This window comes from Rhinolophus sinicus, chromosome 3 (genome assembly GCF_057876585.1).
Source record: "Rhinolophus sinicus isolate RSI-liver-muscle chromosome 3, RSI-T2T, whole genome shotgun sequence".
In the NCBI taxonomy this organism is placed as follows: domain Eukaryota; kingdom Metazoa; phylum Chordata; class Mammalia; order Chiroptera; family Rhinolophidae; genus Rhinolophus; species Rhinolophus sinicus.
Window position 1 is genome coordinate 181,346,088 of NC_142503.1, and position 18,913 is coordinate 181,365,000.

General features: G+C 41.1%; 1 protein-coding gene across 37 annotated transcripts in view; it reads left to right on the forward strand.

The window, feature by feature from the left end:
- NRXN3 (neurexin 3) overlaps nt 1-18,913 on the forward strand; it is a 1,515,532-nt gene that overhangs the window by 421,703 nt on the left and 1,074,916 nt on the right. For all 37 annotated transcript variants that reach the window (XR_012494578.2, XR_012494579.2, XM_074327130.2 and 34 more), the window contains one exon: nt 16,230-16,531. Coding sequence is in view for 35 of the 37 variants with exons in the window: in XM_074327130.2 (XP_074183231.2) it covers nt 16,230-16,531 (302 nt within the window). In the remaining 2 variants the exon portion in view is untranslated. The remainder of the gene's footprint in view (nt 1-16,229; nt 16,532-18,913) is intronic.

An 18,913-nucleotide genomic window follows, 5' to 3' on the forward strand; every position in this document is an offset into this window, starting at 1 on the left:
ATTTATTAACAGCCTTTTCATGCCTTCTGCAGCCATCAGGAAGAGAAATAAAGAGGACTGGGAGAATCCAATCTTCTTGTGCTGGGCCCTCTTCACTATCTTGGTTTGTCTTTTGTTTTCCAACCTTTTTCTTTTTAAAAATTTCTGTGTGGCTGCTCTGCATTAGCCTAGAGTTCCTATTTCCTCTTCCCTCCTCTTTTACTGCTTTTAATTGTTTTGGTGCTTTTGTTTTCCCCTGGACTTGAGCACAGTGGGAAAGGTCAGCTGTCAGAAGAAGGCTGTCCACCGCTGATAAGGCCTTCGAGAGATTGTATTGGAGTCATTAGGCAGCAATGTCTCCCTGAAGTCAGTCTCCATTGCTGCAGGGGGAAGAAAAAACAAGCTCCAAGACTAGAAAAGGCACCCACATCACATAAGTGGCTTAGCGTGTGAGCACTGAGCAGCTCACTATGTACCCGGGACACTTGTCCAAGGGCCGACGCTGCCCAGTGCCAGCTCTGGTGGCTCTAGGACATAGATGTACATGCACCTCTGGATGTGACACACATGCAGGAAGTCTTGGAGGAAGGACTCGAGTGGGAAGTAGGCATCCAGCCTCCTGGAGCTCAAACTTCTGAAGTCATCTCTTCAGTTATGGAGTTCATGTGTCTATCCCATAGTTACTTTGCACCTAACTCACTTGTATAAAAATCAGAAAGCCTGGCATCTGGTCTTGGCTCTATTGCTAATTTCTTTGGACAAACTGAACTATGCCACGCTTGTAAAAAGAAGTAGAAAATGTGATTTTAAAAGTACCTTCCACTGCTAATAGCTTACCAACTCTACCTGTAAAATAGAAGTGAGGAACATATCTCTCCTTGTACGTGGATATGAAAACCAGTTAAGTCCTCTTTCTGTAAGTGCCTTGAGGTAAACCCAAAGTCAGAGGTCTTGAAACTCATCCATATAGCCTGTCTGTCAGGAAATTCATGATGAAATACAGTAGAGCTTTTAAAGAAATGGTGGACATCTTTTGAAGTGGGAGAACAAACAAAGATAAAAAATTATATGGATAGTAATACCATCGAGTTGCATAATGCTTTATGTGTTTTCAAAACCCTTCTTAATGACTTGGTCTAAGCACGCTCTCTACCTCAGACTATGCTAGAAAGGTGACATGCTAAAATCTGGTCGAACTCTTGTTTTCACTATCAACCTACTACATAACGAGTGCTCTCAATATATGTTCACTGAATAGATAAATAAATGATTGAATGAGTAACTTCAAGGCTTCAAATAACACGCAGTCAGTCAACTGTGTGTATTTGGCTCTCAGTAGTGCCGAGCCCAGTAATGTTATAGTTGGCTACAATGAGGAGATTTGGTAGATAATATCAGCCATGATGGTATGTAATGACGTTGTGTTGGTAATTCCGCTGTCTTGCCATGGAAAAGGGAACTAAAAGGATAATAATTAGAGCGTAGCCAACTTGAAAGAGTCATGGAAGGGGCTGCTGTCCAGACTAGCAACCACAGAACCCCCAGAAGATCACACAGTGGGTCGCTTAGCCCCTGATCTCAGGGTGGTGCCTTTCATACAAAATGTCACTGCACTGCAGTAGCAAACAATGAGATTGAAGTTAGACCCAAGCCTAGCTGCGTTCTAAATTCCCTCATTGTCAATTATGGTTATTCAAATCGGATAGGCCTGAACCCTTGACTCTCAGCTTCCCCCTTTGAAAACTACCTAAATAGGTTGTTGTAAAGATTATATTAAATATTATCTGCATAATACTAAACCAGAGCTAAGACCCTGACAAACAGTAAACTTCAAAAAAAAAGGTAGCTGGCACCATCACCATCACCATCACTATCTCCATCACTGTCACCCTCACCCTCATCTCAGGGACTGGGAGAATTTCCTGGTATGTAAAACAGTGATAATCATGCCTCCTCCCTAAGTCATTGTCAGGTTGAAAACACACCATTGAAAAGGGCCTCTCACTGTACTGGACACACCAGAGGGACAGTGTTTACTAGCTCCTTTCTTTCTCCTTTCTTTTATGACGTCTTGTCTTCTCACTTTTCCACTTCAGTTGAGGGCATTGGGGCACTATTGCTCTATTGTAAAGCGGCCCAGTGTCATTGGTGGTGCTCAAAAGGCCTCGGCAGCTGGGTGGTCTTAGCTGGTTGAGGAATGGGCAGGGCGGTATTAGGGTGGGGAAGAAAGAATGATCAGCACTTAGGGACAGAAGACAGGCCTTTCTCTGCCAAATCTGAGTGCACCAGAGGCGATTCTGAAGCTTTTGTAAACTTCCTGCCTATTCCTGAAGTTATCCTAGTAATTCCTGAGGGAACACTACTGTTGGCATAAATCATTCCATACAATCTAATTAAGTTACTTATAATACCTAAGACACTTCTGATTGCAAATTCAAACAATTGGAAAGCAAAAACTGTTTGCTTGTGGTGGTGTGCAGAGATAATTGATGATGAGCTAGATGGATCTGAGGTACCACAGAGCCTCAAAGAGCTTTCTGAATCCTCAAAGGGAGTCAGGTTATTCTTAGGATGACTTTAAACTTCATAAAAAGTAATATACCATAGCAATGAATACATTACTTATATGCTTAAAATGATTATTTGTTTTTCAAAAACCAGAAAGTCAAGTTTGAAATGGTTAGAAATTCACAGCTAACAAAAGTATACACTTAATTCAGGTTGCTTTCTTTGCCAATGATTCTAGGTAATTGAGAGTTTTTATTTGATCTGCCTAATTTTTTTACCTTCTGACATGTGACGCAGTTACAGTGACTGACCTTTCTGATTTTCCAGGAATTGTCTCCATTTTAGCACCGGAAGTCCAACATCCTGGGAAACTGCTCAGTCACAGGCAATTTGGAATTGTTGGTTATCCTACTTGAAGCACTTGATAAATGCCTTTTCAGGAGAGTGCCATGTTTTGGCCACCACCTGACTGACAACACACAGAGAAAGATTCTCTGGTTCACTGGGTCTTCAAACTCGGCTTTTGTTGACAAGTACAATTTTTACAATAAAGGGAAGGAGAGAAATAGGTTTGACTACTTTTATTTTGCCAAATAAGAACATTATCAAATTTCGTCTGCCATCATCATTTTTCGAAAGATAGGAAATTCCAAAACCAAAAGAATAGAAAGGAGTAGAATGAGATTTCTATGTTTCCAGTACCTAGTGCAGTGTCTGGCTTAGAGGTGGTCCTACATAAGTATTTGTTGTATGAATGAATATTGCATAAACTTAGCTTTTATTAAAAGGTGTACTATAGTGTCCTTATTTTCCTAATTGAAACATGGATTAGTGCAAACCTTACCTTGAGACCACTGTTTTGGAATCAATGGTTATATCCAACCAAGTCTATGGATTTTTTTATTGCAAATTATGATAATGTCATTCTGATGTCTACCTCAATCAGAGGTTCATTTGAGTTGGTGTTGTCAGTCTTATGACATAGTCACTCCTGGAAAGAGATAAGACTAAGTTTCTGGGCCTCTAGATCCAAGAATGAGATTCCGTTAACTTCCTTTTAGACTTTGGTAGCTGCCGTATGGAGATGTATCTTTGCTGATAACTGCATGGATGGATTTCACCACATCTGGCAGGAATGAGCCAGCAGTTCTCCTTGTTTTCTTAAATCTTGGACAGTGTTTTGATCTACCCTAACTTTTCTTTTCTCTGATTCATTCCCCTACCAAGTGTGGTCAGAAACCTCGACCGACTGGTGATCAGTACACATATGACAATTTCTCTAGGTCTAGGATTTACTGTGTAACATATTCATACCGTCGTGGGGATATCTACGTCATTCATTATTTTATCATAACTTGTGGATTAGAACAGTCGCTGATAAATTTCACTTAGTGTTTGTTTTATTGACATTATAGGAACTATAGATATCCATCATAAATGGCTATACAAGCTGCAAAACTGAACCAATTTGAGTTTCTATTTCAGGGAGTCTTATAATCCCAGTTTTATGGGCTCTTTTTAATAATAAGTCAACTAACTTTTCCCTTCTGCAAGCCCTGAGCATATTTCTGACTGTAACTTCTGGTGTCATAACCCAGAGTCCAGCTGTTTGGCCCTGGCGTGAATTCACTGAGCAAATTCAGTGAAATTGCCTGGATGATTCAGCATCTATAAGTGGCTTGTGAATCATTCTGACTGAGAAAGAGGGTTGCCGTTTTAGAGTTAATGCATCAAAAGTGGGTTTCCTTACTTATGCTCTCATAATGAAATATTTTAAAGCATTTATGTATTTCCTGAGTTGCAAAAGTACAAAATTCCCAGAATTTTTTTTATCGTTTTTATTATCTATATTCATACCCCAAAGTATATGATTGATACATCTAAAAGTTTGCTGACAATCAAGTCTTGTTGGGCAGATAGTAGAGGTTCCTGTAAAAGTCGCAGAAGGGTGCTTTATAAAATTGAATAATGTACATGAAAGTGGTTTGGAAAATGTGACATACTATGCAACTATGTGTTTCCTTTTTTTTTTTAAAGAAATGGATAGCTCATCTCCCACAGGAATATTCTTGGTAGAGGTCTTTGTAAAAGAGACTCAACCCTCAATAGGAGGCAGCACCATCGAACAGGAAAGCATGTAGTATTTGAAGGTTAACCTTGGTTTGTATGTGGATCTGCTGCTTTTCAGCTGTGGTATTGTACAAGGATGTCACCCCTTCTAAAGCTCAGTTTTATCATCTGTAAAGTAGGGCTAGTAAAAGTTTACTTCACAAAGCTCTTTTGAGAGTTCAATAAGAAACCTACCAAGTATTCCGATAAAAAAAGCTCTCCTTTCAGATGACACATGAACACACAGATATGTTGTCTCTATTGCTAGTACATTGATTCTAGTGGTAAGTGCTTTCGATCTCTTGTAATTTCAATCACCCAAAGAGGTCTTGGTTAATTCTTGTCAAACACTATGTATATAGTGCTTGTTATATTCAGACCCTCTGTATCGAAAGCCTGGAGCATAATACAGGCTCAATAAATGTTAATTTCCTGTTATAGTATGGCAAAAACAAAATCTAACTCTGGAAAAAACTCTGCTAATAGTCTGAGATGAAGAAATGCTTAAAATGAAATAAGCACTTTATTCTAGTTTTATGTGCACCATTAGTACTATAATCGAATTTGCAATCACTAAAGATTTTTCTCTTTTATTTAGGCTTCGTAAATCAGATCACTGATTTTTAAGTCTGTCTCTATTTTAGAGAACTCTTCCTCTCCACATCCCCCAGCTTTTTACATACTCCATCCTCACCCACCCCTAGGTTCTGATTCTTTCATTAATTACTTTAGATGCAGGGTATTACCAGTCCCTTCTTGAGGGTGCTGGGATGGGGCAGTTTTAATTTTTATCCCTACCAGCCCCCATATCCTCACTGCCACATGTATAAAAGAAATACACACCTAGCCATAAAAGAAGACAGCCCAGGCTTCCTAGATTTGTACCCTGCATTGACAACGGTCCCCAGTTTGTGTCTCTGAACAGGGGTGTAATCATGTAGGCTCTAGTTCTCAACACTGGAAGCTTTGAGAGTACTGCAGAAATGGTAGATTAGCCACATTTAACAAAAGAGAAAGTTTTCATTATGTCATAAAAAGCCTTATTGATCTTGTCCAGGCATTGACTTCCAGGGCCTTTTAACAAGCCATTCTGTCTAGACTTGCAGGCTAGCGCCCACCGCGCTAACAAAGGAGGAACCAGGCTGCCTGCTGCAGGGGAGGCCAAAGCAATGGGCACAGATTCAGGTTTCTCAGTGGGGATTTTCTTTAAGAACTAGGTTGATTTTATCCTGCTGTGGAAGAAAAGGGTTGGGAGGTTTGTACAGATGTACTGTGACACCCCCCCCCCCCCCATTCCAGCCATGTTGGACTCTCAGGGTTTGCCATGGAGCAATTACATGGTGACAAATGAAGGTGTCTTCTCTGTCCCTCGGCTTCCATCCACATTTCTTCCTCTTGCCCTTCGGAAGCCAGGCTGCCCTCTGTGATGCCCAGACCCTGAGCAGTGGGTCTCCAGGAGTGGGGAAGGCAGTGAGTGAGCAGCAGGAGGCGCTCCCTGCGAGCCTTTCAATTCAATGACACAAGTTTTTATTGAAAACATTCTGGGGTATGTGGGAGGTTTTGGAAAGGTATGAAAAATTGCTGCTCAAAGCACGTGGTTGAGGAGTTGACATCTACATATAAATTAACCTAAGAATCACTCACTATTTATTGGGCGATTAGATGTCTTATCAGAATGATCTACAGAGATCACTTTTTTTGAAAAAACGTATGAACTATTTCAAATATAAAAAAAGAATAGACCCTGTAATAGAGGGTATTATAAACAATGGTTTAGCTATCTCCCAGACTGAACAACTTCTAACGTTTTGCCATTTTTGCTTTATATCCATTTATAAAGACTTAGTCTTATTTCAATCCCTCCCTGGTTCCAATGCTTCTCTCCCTTCCCAGAAGTAAATGCTACTGGAAATTGTTGGGTAAATTTCCTCTATGTATTTTTTTTTATTCTTGTTACATACGAATAGAGCTATAATATATAGTGATTAGTAATCAGTATGTGTGTGTGTGTGTGTGTGTGTGTGTGTGTGTAAATTAGTGGAGGTAAAGTTTCTTTGCCACCCACAGTTTATATTCATTATTCTTTATATATTTTGGGCTGAATGAGAGAAATATTAGGTAAAAGTCCTTAACACCTATACTTCCCTGTTGATCACGTGACAGTCTTTAGGTTTCCTTTCCTCTTTTAGGACCAGTAATCATTTGAGCGCCTGAAGTTTCCATAGGAAGTTTCGCATAATACCAAATTGTCTTGTTCTGTCTGGATGCTTAAAGGTGGATAGTTTCAACAACAAGATAATTTAGATATAGATTTACTGAGGCAGGAGGTAGATTAGATCATATTTCCTAGGGTTTTTCTGATGTTATAGTGATGATATCTTATGAATGATTCTTACTTGTGTTTGTCTTGGACAAAAGAAAGATTTTACAGAAATAAATATTTTAAAGTCCATTTGGGTTTGACAATCCATATTTATTGCTTCTAAAAATCTAAATATCTGTATGAGTTTTCCCAAAAGGGTCACCGATGACCCTTTCATGACTTTTACATTTCTTTCGGAACAGTGTGTGTGGCTACAGTGAGGATCTAATTTAGGTAGCAATTAGGGTCAGTGTATGTGTCACTATTAAAAAAATATATCATTTCAGATGACCTACTTCCTGCTCTTGAATAGCTGTGGATATTTTCAATATTATTAATTTTGTTTGTATCAAAATTACGGTCTATCCTCTGCTCTCCAGCTCTCTGTACCTAAGTTATTTTTTTGTCCTCATCGCTTCCATAGAATATAGTCTCACAAGGAGGCATTTGCTACTCCAGTACAGTTGCCTTCATTATTGTGTAACTTGATCCAAGAAGCAGTATGAAAAAAAAATGTAGATTATTCTTTTTGAACGGGGACAAAGGTGAAAGGATATGTAAGTTTGTTGATGTGAGTAATTTCTGCATTTTTTTTTTAATTCAAAAACTTCCAAACACAGTCTGAAGCTTATCTCCAAGAAAGTGACTCTGGTTAAATTCTTCACTATTCTAATCACCCATATCCTCCGTATAACTTCAAGAAACAAGTCTTTGTAAACATGGTGGCACAGAGATGGCTTTCACATTATTATACATTTATTTATCATTGACCTAAAGTAGTTCCAGATGTGTCTGTCATCTTCCCAATCAGAGTGAAAGCAATCCAAAGACTGGTTGTCTGAGGTGACAACCATAACATTTGGAATCATTTGAGGAACAGACACTGGAATGAAACTGGTGGCCAGGTCAAGGGTCCAAACATCAGTTGTGTTGCTGGTGGAGCTGGTTTAGAGAATGTGGCTTTGATCTGCCATCACATTGGACTTCCTTGTAATTTTCCTCCTGAAATCAATTCAGCCCCTCAGCCACAGGCAGAACAGCTAGAAAACCACAGGTCTTCTTCTACATAGGCATAGTCTACTCTAACAGGTTTTACTGCATGGGGGAGCCGAGAACAGAACTCACAATCCTTGTAGGAAGGGCAGATCTGAAGGAGAAAGAAAGGCAGGTCGCACGGGAGTCGTAAGTACCTAGTGAAGAAAAGTCCTGTGGTGTCAGATCCTTGTGTCGGTCCTAAGACCTATGTTGTCAGGTCCTTACTAGATCACCAAGCAGATGAACTGCTTGTCCTTTTATTGGAGGAAGTAAATGAGGCAAAAGGAGAAGGTGGAAGTGTTACCGCAAAACTATTCCCTCTACAAAGTGGGGAGGAAATGTTCCTGTGGAGTCATGGGGACAGGGAAATGGAGTTTCCTCTCAAGATAGAGTGCGCTGTTTGTGTTCAATGCTTGTTTGATTGACTGATCCACAATTAAAATGTGAAACCAGCAGTGAAAGAAGCATAATTATAGTTTGACTCATAAGGATCTGGTGGTTAAAAGAAAACAAAATGTACAGCATATTACACAAATTATTATAAGTGGGCAGGCAGGCGTATGCGTCATAATTGCCTCTGGCCATGGTTTCTTAGCAATATCCATTCTACCTTGGAAATGTCTTCTGGGTACCTTTTCAATTCTCTAGCCATGTGTCTATCTACTGAACCACACACATATAATTGTGCCACCCACAAGCTGACGCTTTCCTCTGCTGGTTCTTCATCCCCAGTGCCTCAAGAATATGGCAAGCGAGGCCTGAGCCTGCATCCTGAGCCTGCACACATGCCCGCTACTCTAGCCATGTTAAACGTCTCACCATGCCCTGAACACCCTGTGCTTTTCTGTTGACCACACTGGTGAATATGCAGTTTCTTCTAATTGAAATTTCATCCCTCCCTTTGTCTGGTGAACTCTTACTTATACTTCAAGACACAGCTGAAGTTTGACCTCCTGTAGGGAGTCTTCCCTAACACCCAGGGTCTGTTACTTTTCCTTCTGTGTACCTACATCACCTATTAAACATTCACTACACTACATTGTAATTACTTATGTATGTGTGCATTCTCAACAGCAACAATAACAGCAACAGCTAACGTGTCCATGGCTGGAAACTGGACCATGAACTTGATCTAATTCATGTCTCGCAGCGACTCTATGAAACATGTACTATGTTTATTCCCATTTTGTAGTTTAGGAAACTGAGGTTTACAGAAGGTAAGTAATAAGCTAATGTTCCATAGAGTTAGGTAAGTTCCAGAGCTGGCTGTCAAACACACGTCTGTTCAATTCAAAGCTTTTATCATTACATTCTATGTCATCAAATTCATAGTCCCACTATACTCTGAGTTACAGGATGGTGCCTTATTTAATGAGAGTCCCTGTCAGGGTCTGGCACTTAGTAGGCATTCATGTTTTGTTTTAGCTTTATAGTTTCTCTTCTTTGGTAAAGTATAGGTTAAAATTATTCCTATTCACAGGGTTGCTGTGCAGCTTAAGTGCATTCAGCACTGGGCACGTCACCTAGTACCTAGTAGACACCTGCACATACATATTCCTTAAATGAATGAACAGAAAATTTAACTTTTATTGTAATGCAATTGAGAGCAATGCCATTAGCTTTCTAGTGACTTCAGTGAAGCGTGATTTTCTAGGCCATTCTTTTGTGGACTGAAGCAGCTTCTCTCACCGGGATACTGACTGTTTATTTTCCAAGTGACAACTTGATTTACTATTTTCCTTCTCATCACTTTCAAGAAGTATCTGCAGGCTAGTGAGTGACCTAGGCAGCATAGAAAAGTCCATTTATTTCTCGGCTGCATCGTTCCTACAGAAAGTCTTTGAGGATGAGGGTTAGAAATGGCCTCAGGAGGTCGGATTTCCTATGTGTTTGCTTCTGTCGTGCAGGATTGCTCATAGTGACACAATTTGCTGTCTGCTGATACATTCCGCTTTTAAAATACCTGTATGATGGGATGTGGCAGGTAAAGGATTCATTGTTTGTCCTTGGGAATAGCTCTGTAGTTTGGTCTATCCAAATGCTTTGTTTGGCTCTAAAATACATCGTAAGGGAGATGGTACAGGAAGAACCAAGTGTAGTCACTTGTGCAATCTTTTATCTTTCTTCCTCAATCAGTGTGTTCCTCTTCTAATTCTAGCAGGAAATGTTACTAGGTGATATGTAATATAATTCACTCTAGTAAAAGGATTTCTGCTTTTCCCTCATTTTTGCAAATGTAATCATCTCATCTCACAGCTCAACAGCTAATTTGGGTGTCTGCCCACAGCTCATAAGAGGCCCTTAGAGATGGGTGTTCTTGTTCCAGATGTTGGATTCTTAGCAGGTTCTTAGCATGGAAAGGAAACAAAATTGTGCAAGCACAAACTCACATTTTTGCTTTTACTTGTTCCTTTGCTAGCAAACTACCCAAATTGCTGTTTTAACTCAAGAGTTTAGTGCATATGCAGCCCCCTTGCCCCAAGCAATGGGCCAAACAGTTGTGGAATTGTGGGTTTATCTAAAAGTTTATTTCTGCGTTGTGTAACTCCTGCCTTGGGCTCATACTTCTTTCATCATCACCAGGGATTCTTTGCCTGGGAAGCAGTGGCCAGAAAAATTGGGTGATATGTCAGGTCACAACTGGAGACCCTGAAACCTCTCATTGCAACTGCACTCGTGGAGGAGGGACCACACTATCCCTCCTGAGTTTTGTGGACCAGAGGAAAGGCATCAGCAGACCAGCCCCAGGACCGTAGGCCACCTCTGTCTGGCAGGGAGGGCAGCGGTAGCCCATGTGTTTTGTGCCTCATTAGCTCCAGGGTGGGTCAGGCCAGGATGGCCAGCCAGGGTTATCTTTGCATCAGTGCAGACTAAAGTACCATGTTGCTGCATGATAGCCAATGGAAGGAAAAAGGATTCAAAGAAGAGGGCAGTTTTGCCCTTGTCTCTGGGGCACTTCCTCAGGAAGCTGGCTTCCACGCCCTTTCTGGAGCACAGCAGGTGTTCTGCTCAGGGCCAGTGGTTACAGCCACTCCAGAGACCGTAACATTTTAATAGGCTCTTCCTAGTGGTGCCTCAAAGTTCCATTTCTAAGGCTGTCTGGTGGAGGTGAAGAGTGTGGTCTTCTCAGCTTGATATTTTCCAACCTGCTCCTAGAGAATTTCGGAGTAGGGCCAGCCACCATCCATGTTCCCTGCTTGGGCTCCTGCTGCTGAGTGACCTGGCACATGTCATTGTCCCTGGTTTCTCCTTTTCATACATTGAACTCAGTGCAGCTGCAGGATACTGGATATAGGGTCCTGGGCACCTACCCTCTGAGAATTTCAGCTCCTGCCAAGGTGGTGGTATGATGCAGTAGCAAAAAATACCACATCAGGGGACTAAGAATCAAGGAATGAGAATCAGGGGACTAAGCTTTTGGAACTGGGCTAAGTGCTTCCTAGTGCCTTGGATACGCTTGTCTAAACTCTGCTTGTCTCCACTCCCTTATGCTGGTGTAATCATAGCAAAGTGACCTCACAGAGTGTTGAGAGAATACAAATAACGACTAAGAAAGCCTTTGGATGTATATGATATTTTAGAAACTGAGAACATCTGTTTGCAAATGGAGCTAGGATCCTTCTTTTCCCATTCTAACATGTCGTCATTTGAGCCCTTTCATGTCTAATGCTCTGTCCTTGTCCCTCCAGTTTTGCCTGTGGCCCCTGGTTTTTCTTGGCTGCTTTGGGGTCTTCAGTATCTAGTCTTTGGCTTCCTCCAGGGTCTCTGGTTTGCCAGCATTTCTGCCTCTTGGTTCCTTCAGTTATCTCTTCTAGGAAACTTTTGCTTCTATTCTTGCTCAGCCAAATGCAATCCTCACTCAGGAACTATATCACCAACCAGGTCAAACCAGTCCCAGGCACCCCCTGGAAAAGTAGTTCACATGGGTTATCATGTTTTAACTGGGCTCTCTGACTTTAGTTTTCTCTTCTTTCCAGTTTACTCTCAGTGCAATCTTTTAAAAATACAAATTGGACCCTTTGTCCTCTCAGTAAATTTATGCAATGGCTCCTCATAACCTTCAAAGTCAAGTTTAGATTTCTTGATCTCAAAGCCTATAACACTAAGTTGTCAGGAACCTCAGGTCCAGTTAAACAGTGATATGCATTTCTCCCCACTTTTTAGATCGCATAGTAAAAAAATATACTGAATATTTTAATCCACTCTGGAATTTCTCAGAGAAATAGAGTTATTGTATACATAACTAGTTGGGTGTTTTTTGGAGGAGAGAATGGAAACTGGAATTGAGTAAATGCTTGTTAATACTATGTATATATCAGCACTGGGATTAGCAAGTCATTTGAAAGATCAGAACTTTACATATCTTATACATCTGATTTAAAAATTTGAGCTATACATATTGAGATTGTATCCAGTTTTTAATCAATTGGACACTTACAAATAACGGGTAAATGATTTGTTATCATACCGAGTTGAGTTCTGCTTTTCATGCAGTGAAAATAATATTTTTATTTTAACACATATGCAATTGATTGTAAATTTTGGAGTGATGTAATTTATATGGATCTAAAGAGTCCATTAGCCCTGTCAGTGCCTACCCTCTTGCCAGGCTGGGGCTTCATGCTAATCTGTTGTGTACTGTGTTACATAATCCCCTGCATTCACTGCCTCTACCAAGGTGACTGCATTGTCTCTTCAACCTCCTTCCCAGTGTAAACACTGAGTATAGGAAACAGGTTTGGGGCTGTATTACATTGTCTTCGTGGAGAATTGAATGGGCTTGGAAGTGCAGCTTTGTCAGTATTTGAGTTTGCACATTGTAGTTACACTTGACTGTCAGCTTAGTATGGTTTTCAAGGTGATAAGAAAGTACTTGAGCCTTAGCTACTGGAAGGAAATTAAGACAGATCGGGATTTTAGGAGAAAAACGTCAGCGATGAGAGTATACTACAGAGCAATTTCTTCAAGGTCCTCACTCTTTCTCCCTCCAAGCCCCTTATTTGCTCTTTTAAAGATTGGGTCATGCACTGCCAATGCCTCTCCTCCCCCTACCGATCAGGAGGAAAGGGTCCCACGAATTTAAAATAATATAATTGTGCTTATCTAAAATATGACTTAGAGAGTAGCTTTCAGTGGTCTGTTGTCCGGTGACGAGTTGAGGAGATAGCCAGAATCTGGGGTGCTCACGCTGCTCTTCGCGGCCTCCTCCAGCCCAGGGAAGAAGGAAAATGGGAAAAGTCTTCATTGAATGCAGAGATTGGGAGGGGTATGAACTGTTTTCTTTAGGTGTTTGCAAAAGAAGGCTGTCCCATTACCTTTGGTTAATTTACATGGGGATTAGCATAAATGTGCATGTGATTTACATACTTTTTCTCACATTGGCTTTTTATTTCTTGTTTACGTATTGTGATATTCTCTTCTCTACCATGATGTCATTTTTCTTCTATGGCCTTCCACATAAAACAAATTCTTTTGTTTTAAACACACCCGGAAGGGAAACATTTCTTATAATGTGCGAAAGTGATTTACATATGGTGGAGGGAATATGTTTCTGACTCCGTTTATCCAAGGTTTGGGATGGTTTGGAAGTCAATGCATGGTCCCTGGAATTAAAGTAAAGTAGGAATATGTGTTATGTCCAGAGTGATGACCAAAAGGAAAGGCAGCTGACGTATAGAGAAGAGTCCAGAGGCACTAGAAATCCGGAAGAACACTAACTGTGTCGTCTTGGATAATTCAGCCTTCGTAGCCAATGTCTTCTTTAATAAAACAAGGGCATTAAATCGGTCTCTAAAACCCCTTCTAGCACTAAAATTTATTATTTTGACAGACTCTTTGGTCTAATTATATGAAAAATATTAAGTACCACATAGTACATTAAATAATATCCTGGTGCCTTGCTGTTCTGTGTCAAGCCGTTCGCCTTTAAAGGGTAGTTGATGATTAAGCTTCTCTTTCGAGGCCTCCTCTCTTTCCTCATTTATCTCAGTTCAGTAACTTAAATGTTTAAAGAAGACACCCATTAATATAGCACGTGTGGTGCCAAGGGCAGGCAGAGCAGTGGGCTCTGCGCACATAGGAAAAGAGCTTAGTGGTGATAACTTTATTTGATTTAACACCTTCTCCTCTTAGATCAGGGTCACCTCCAGGGCTACTGGACAAGGGCTTGTCCAGTTGCATTTTAACGAAGCCATTTCTTCAGAAATGAGAGGAGAGATCATGACAATAGACAGGGTACCAGGGGAATTGGTTGAATCTGTTTCAAACATACAGATAGTGTCAAATTTCTACTTGATTTTTTTTTTTTTTTTTTGCGATTGTTGGTAAAATGCATCAGGCATGGGTTATATGCTGAGCAGTACTTGCTGCTGATAGTATATGTGTATGAGACACTGTGGTCACTTATACGTGGACAGATCCCTTTTGCTTACCAGTTATATCTGCAAACAGAAATACACAGGTAGACACATCATTGAGGCTCTCTAGAACATACAGGACCAGCTTAATCTCTTTAACTCTCTGGAGTAGGAAGTTGACTTTCATGTTTGAATGATGACATAATGTTATGATTAATTTAATAGTACGTAGTGGGTAGACATCTCCCCACATTATAAGAGTGATTCCTTTACAGCTCTTGCCTCATGATGAGAAAACACTTATTTCATTTTACTTTAGTGACTTACCAAGGCCTGTGATGGTTGATAAGAACTGGAGTTGAGGTGAAATTGGCTTTGGCTAGTAAGGTTGAAGTGTAATTTTAGAAGGAAAAATAGAATTCACTCAACCTTATCTTGTAGCCCCCACCCCTTAGGGGGAAACTGAATATCTAACCTTGTATTGGTGCCCACTTATTTCCATTAGTGAGGTGCTTTTGACAGCTTTTGGCCAACCCTGATGTGAAGAAGGCCACTCTAAGTCATGCTGCCTGGCAGAAGGACAAATGGAAGTCCACATGCAGTGCGTCAAAATTATACATCAAAGCAACAAATGATTAAATAAAATATAGTTTATCCTCTTACCTTGACAAATATACCTTTGAAACTACCTGGTAAGCCAGGTTTACATTTAGAATTTTTGGATTCCTCAGAGTTCTGCATTGGGAAAAGCTAGCACACAGAGAACCAGCCCCTCTGGTCTTCAGCTGGCCTATCCCCCTCCTCATCACACCTTTGGTTCCATCCTGTATCACAATGGGTCTGATAGAAATGCACGTGGGTGCTGCAGCCCACATGGCCAGGCTCTGCCCAAACTCCTGCAAACAGTCCCCCACGGCTGGGCCACAGACCATTCTTCAGCTGAAGGAATGCACATGAACAGCACAATTTGTCTTCAGAAAATGGATCCAAGGAAGAGGCCTGCACAAGCCCTGGAAACAGACTTGGTGCTCTTTGGGTAGGAAAGTACAGGATCCCAGTGCCTGGATATGGTCTCGTAAGAGAGTTGGGCTCCAGTGGAATGCCATCTTGGCTTTGTAGGCTCCTAGACCCATGGGGAGAAATGGTCTGACCAGGATCATGTGAAACAGGAGACCATCTCTCCCCCACCCCTGCCCCAGAGCAGAGGCCCCTTTGAGTCTAAGGGGGTATTGTGCTCTTAGCAGAGAATATTACCAAATTTCATTCTGTTCCCTTGTCCTCATCTGCTTGATCACCTTCTCAGATACACGCTCCTGTTTAATAACCCAGTCATGTTCTACCGGGCTCAGGACTCTACCATGGAAACCAAAGTTAGCAGGGTATTGATGGATAGAAATCAGAGCCAAATCTTTCAGGGTAATTGATTTTTAGTTTTTTGGTCAATAAATGTTACCCAGAGCTAAAGAACCCTTTGTCAGAACAGTTAATTATCCATTCTAAACCAGCTCCTCTATAAGCATTTAAAAGCCATCACTGAAGCAAAAGCAATGTACACCTCACTTGACCATTTTTGCATGACATTTCCCTTCAGGTTTTTTTCTGAGAAAATGTGAAAGGTGGCTCGCTCTCCCGCACCATCATGTTGGTCTTCTACCCTTGTACGGATGTGTAGTTTCTCTGCAGTTTGCTTCTCTGCTAGTTTCCCTAGCACTTAGATATCAGCCTTGCGGAAGAGTCGGAGGGAGTGTCATGCTAGTGTCAGCTCACTGGCAAGGGCAGTGCCCTGGGGACATGTTCTCTTTGGTATTTGCAGAGATCTGACTCATGCCAGCAAGGATTGAGTGCTTACCTCTTTTTCTTTTCTTTTTTTCCCCCTGCAGCGCGAGAGGAGAATGTGGCTACTTTCCGAGGCTCAGAGTACCTGTGCTACGACCTGTCTCAGAACCCAATCCAGAGCAGCAGTGATGAAATCACCCTCTCCTTTAAGACCTGGCAGCGGAATGGGCTCATCCTGCACACGGGCAAGTCAGCTGACTATGTCAACCTGGCTCTGAAGGATGGCGCGGTCTCCTTGGTCATTAACCTGGGGTCCGGAGCCTTTGAGGCCATCGTGGAGCCAGTGAATGGAAAATTCAACGACAACGCCTGGCATGATGTCAAAGTGACACGCAACCTCCGGCAGGTAATGCTGAGGGGAGAGAGTGCCCGGAGGCACATCTTAGGTAGTTGGGGAGGAAGGTGGTGAAGCAGATGGTGCGGGAGGTGGAGAGGGCTATAGGTACGGTTTGGGTTTGTTGAAGTCTCACTTTCTCCCAGTCTTTGCAATTTCACAAGAAAAATTAGTAGAATATGCTTCTCCCCATACTTCAGTTCTCCATTTCTACTTGTTACTTAAGAAAAACATTCATTTGTATAGATAATAAAAGTTATAATGAGTACTTTCATTCCGTTTATTCTGCTTTCCTTTTTATCATTTTCTTAATTACATTTGAATCTTGTCATATTATTGTTAAATTCCATTAGAGACAGTGTTTTGTTTCTACAGCTTGGTAGACTTCCCTCATTCTTTGAATATATGTTTTTCTTTTTAATTAAGTTAGTCATTATCATGATGCCATAATTTTAATTCCCTCCAAAAAAAAAAAAAAAAGTCTTTCTTTTTTCTCTTCCTTTTAATTTATCACCCCTTCCCCAATTTTATTTTTTTTGGTTATTATGTTAACCTCTAGCCTTGGGATGAATTAGCTGGAATCTTTCTGAATTCCTCTGTTTCTCTGTTCCTTGGTGCGGTGGTCCTACTTTATTGCCCCTGTCTCTACCTCCAAGACTCTTCAGTTGATTGGGAGGCCTGGAAAGTGGAAGGACCCAAATAAAAAAGTCAACTATGGAGCAGCCTTTCCTGGTTCTGTCCGTGCTTGAGAACTCCCGTCGCTTGCTGATTCTAAGCAGGCAACTCCGTCAGGTGACAACACTCTCAGAAAGCCTTAGCCAAGTGAAGTTGTCTTCAATTTTATAACTACTACTAATAAGTGTAATAATAATACCTCACCGGCCCACATCTGTTAAAAAAACAAAACAAAACAAACAAAAACCTTTTCCTACAAAAGTCAAGGTCTGTGCCTGAGCTGAAACTGCCTTTTCCACGTTGCGATTTCCACTTGGTTTTTCTTCTTGTGAATTTGTCATTAAACCCGGTGGGGCAGCATTCATCCTTTAATCAGAAAACATTATGCAAATTTCCAGAAAGTGCTTATCAAATTTTCCTCTGCAATATGATTGATTTCATGCCTTCTCATGTAAGTATGAAAGCGTAAGAACTGACAGGTGTTTGCATATGTTTTCTGTTTGATAAAAGTGTAACTCCTTAATAATGCTAAATAAATGGAGATGGCTCACACACATTGGAAACACAGTATTGGAGACACCCGTTTCCATTCTTAAGTACGTCAGGAAAGCCACCTGGTTGGGAGATTCTATTCTATCTGTGGTGAAGTCTCTAAATAACACAAGACTGAGAGGATCCAGTCATCTTCACAGACACGGGTTGGGCATTTTTGAATCACTGTTCTGTTTTATTCTCCAAGGCCAAAGAACCCTATTGCTGATGTTTTTCTCCATCATCCCCCATCCATACTGCCTCAGAAGAAATCTTCTCAACTGTCAAGAGAGCCCCAATCAAATTTCCGTTTGCTAACATTATAAGGGCTTGAGTTACAGAGAATAGGCCAAAAAGTGAAATATGCCCTTTTGCCAGTTTGGTCTGGCAGGTACACAGTAACATCTTTTAGGTGTTAGTCAGTGGAGGGGGGAATTTTCATGACCTGGGGAACAGAATCGGGTTGTGGCTGTCCCTAGCCAATCTGTTTCTTTAACTTTGTCTCACCCCACAGATTTGTTTGCTATTCTAGAAATGATTCCAATTAGCCGGAGAAAGGCTCACTTTTATTTCTATTAAAAAACACTTTTCTAAAATAGGATCGGGCTCCAATTCAGTTCTTTAAATTGAGAGGAGGATAAACCAAACTGTAATTCAGCTATTAGTTGTCCTGTTTCATCAGAGCAAGCAGAGGAAAGCAACCCTGGAGGGTTTCTTTTCTAAGTTCTGAAATCCAGCTCCTCTTGGCCCTCGGAAAAGCCGTTTAGCCTTTCTACATCACCATTTTGTGACATGGTGATTACGGTCCTCCCCAGCCATGTGTGGTGGCTAAATATGCAAAGTGCCTTATGTTCCAGAAGGATTATGAGCTCATCCATGGTCTGGGTGCCAGACTCACTGTGACATGCGCATGATTTATAGGCCGAGTATTTTGTCACAAAGGTGAATGTGTCTGTCACCAAGGATGCAACTAAGCAGAGCTCAGTTCTAGACAAAGCTACAGAGTCCCTACGGTGTTGGGACATTTTTGGTAGAGGGAGTATAAATGTCGTAGGGACAGTGCACCTAAGATTAGACCTCACTGAAATCCTGAGTGAAGTTTGTACCCAAATGCAATTTATTGAAAAGAGAGGGGAAATCTCAGAAAAGCAGAGTTGATTTTATAAATGTAATCCTTTCAAGGCTGAA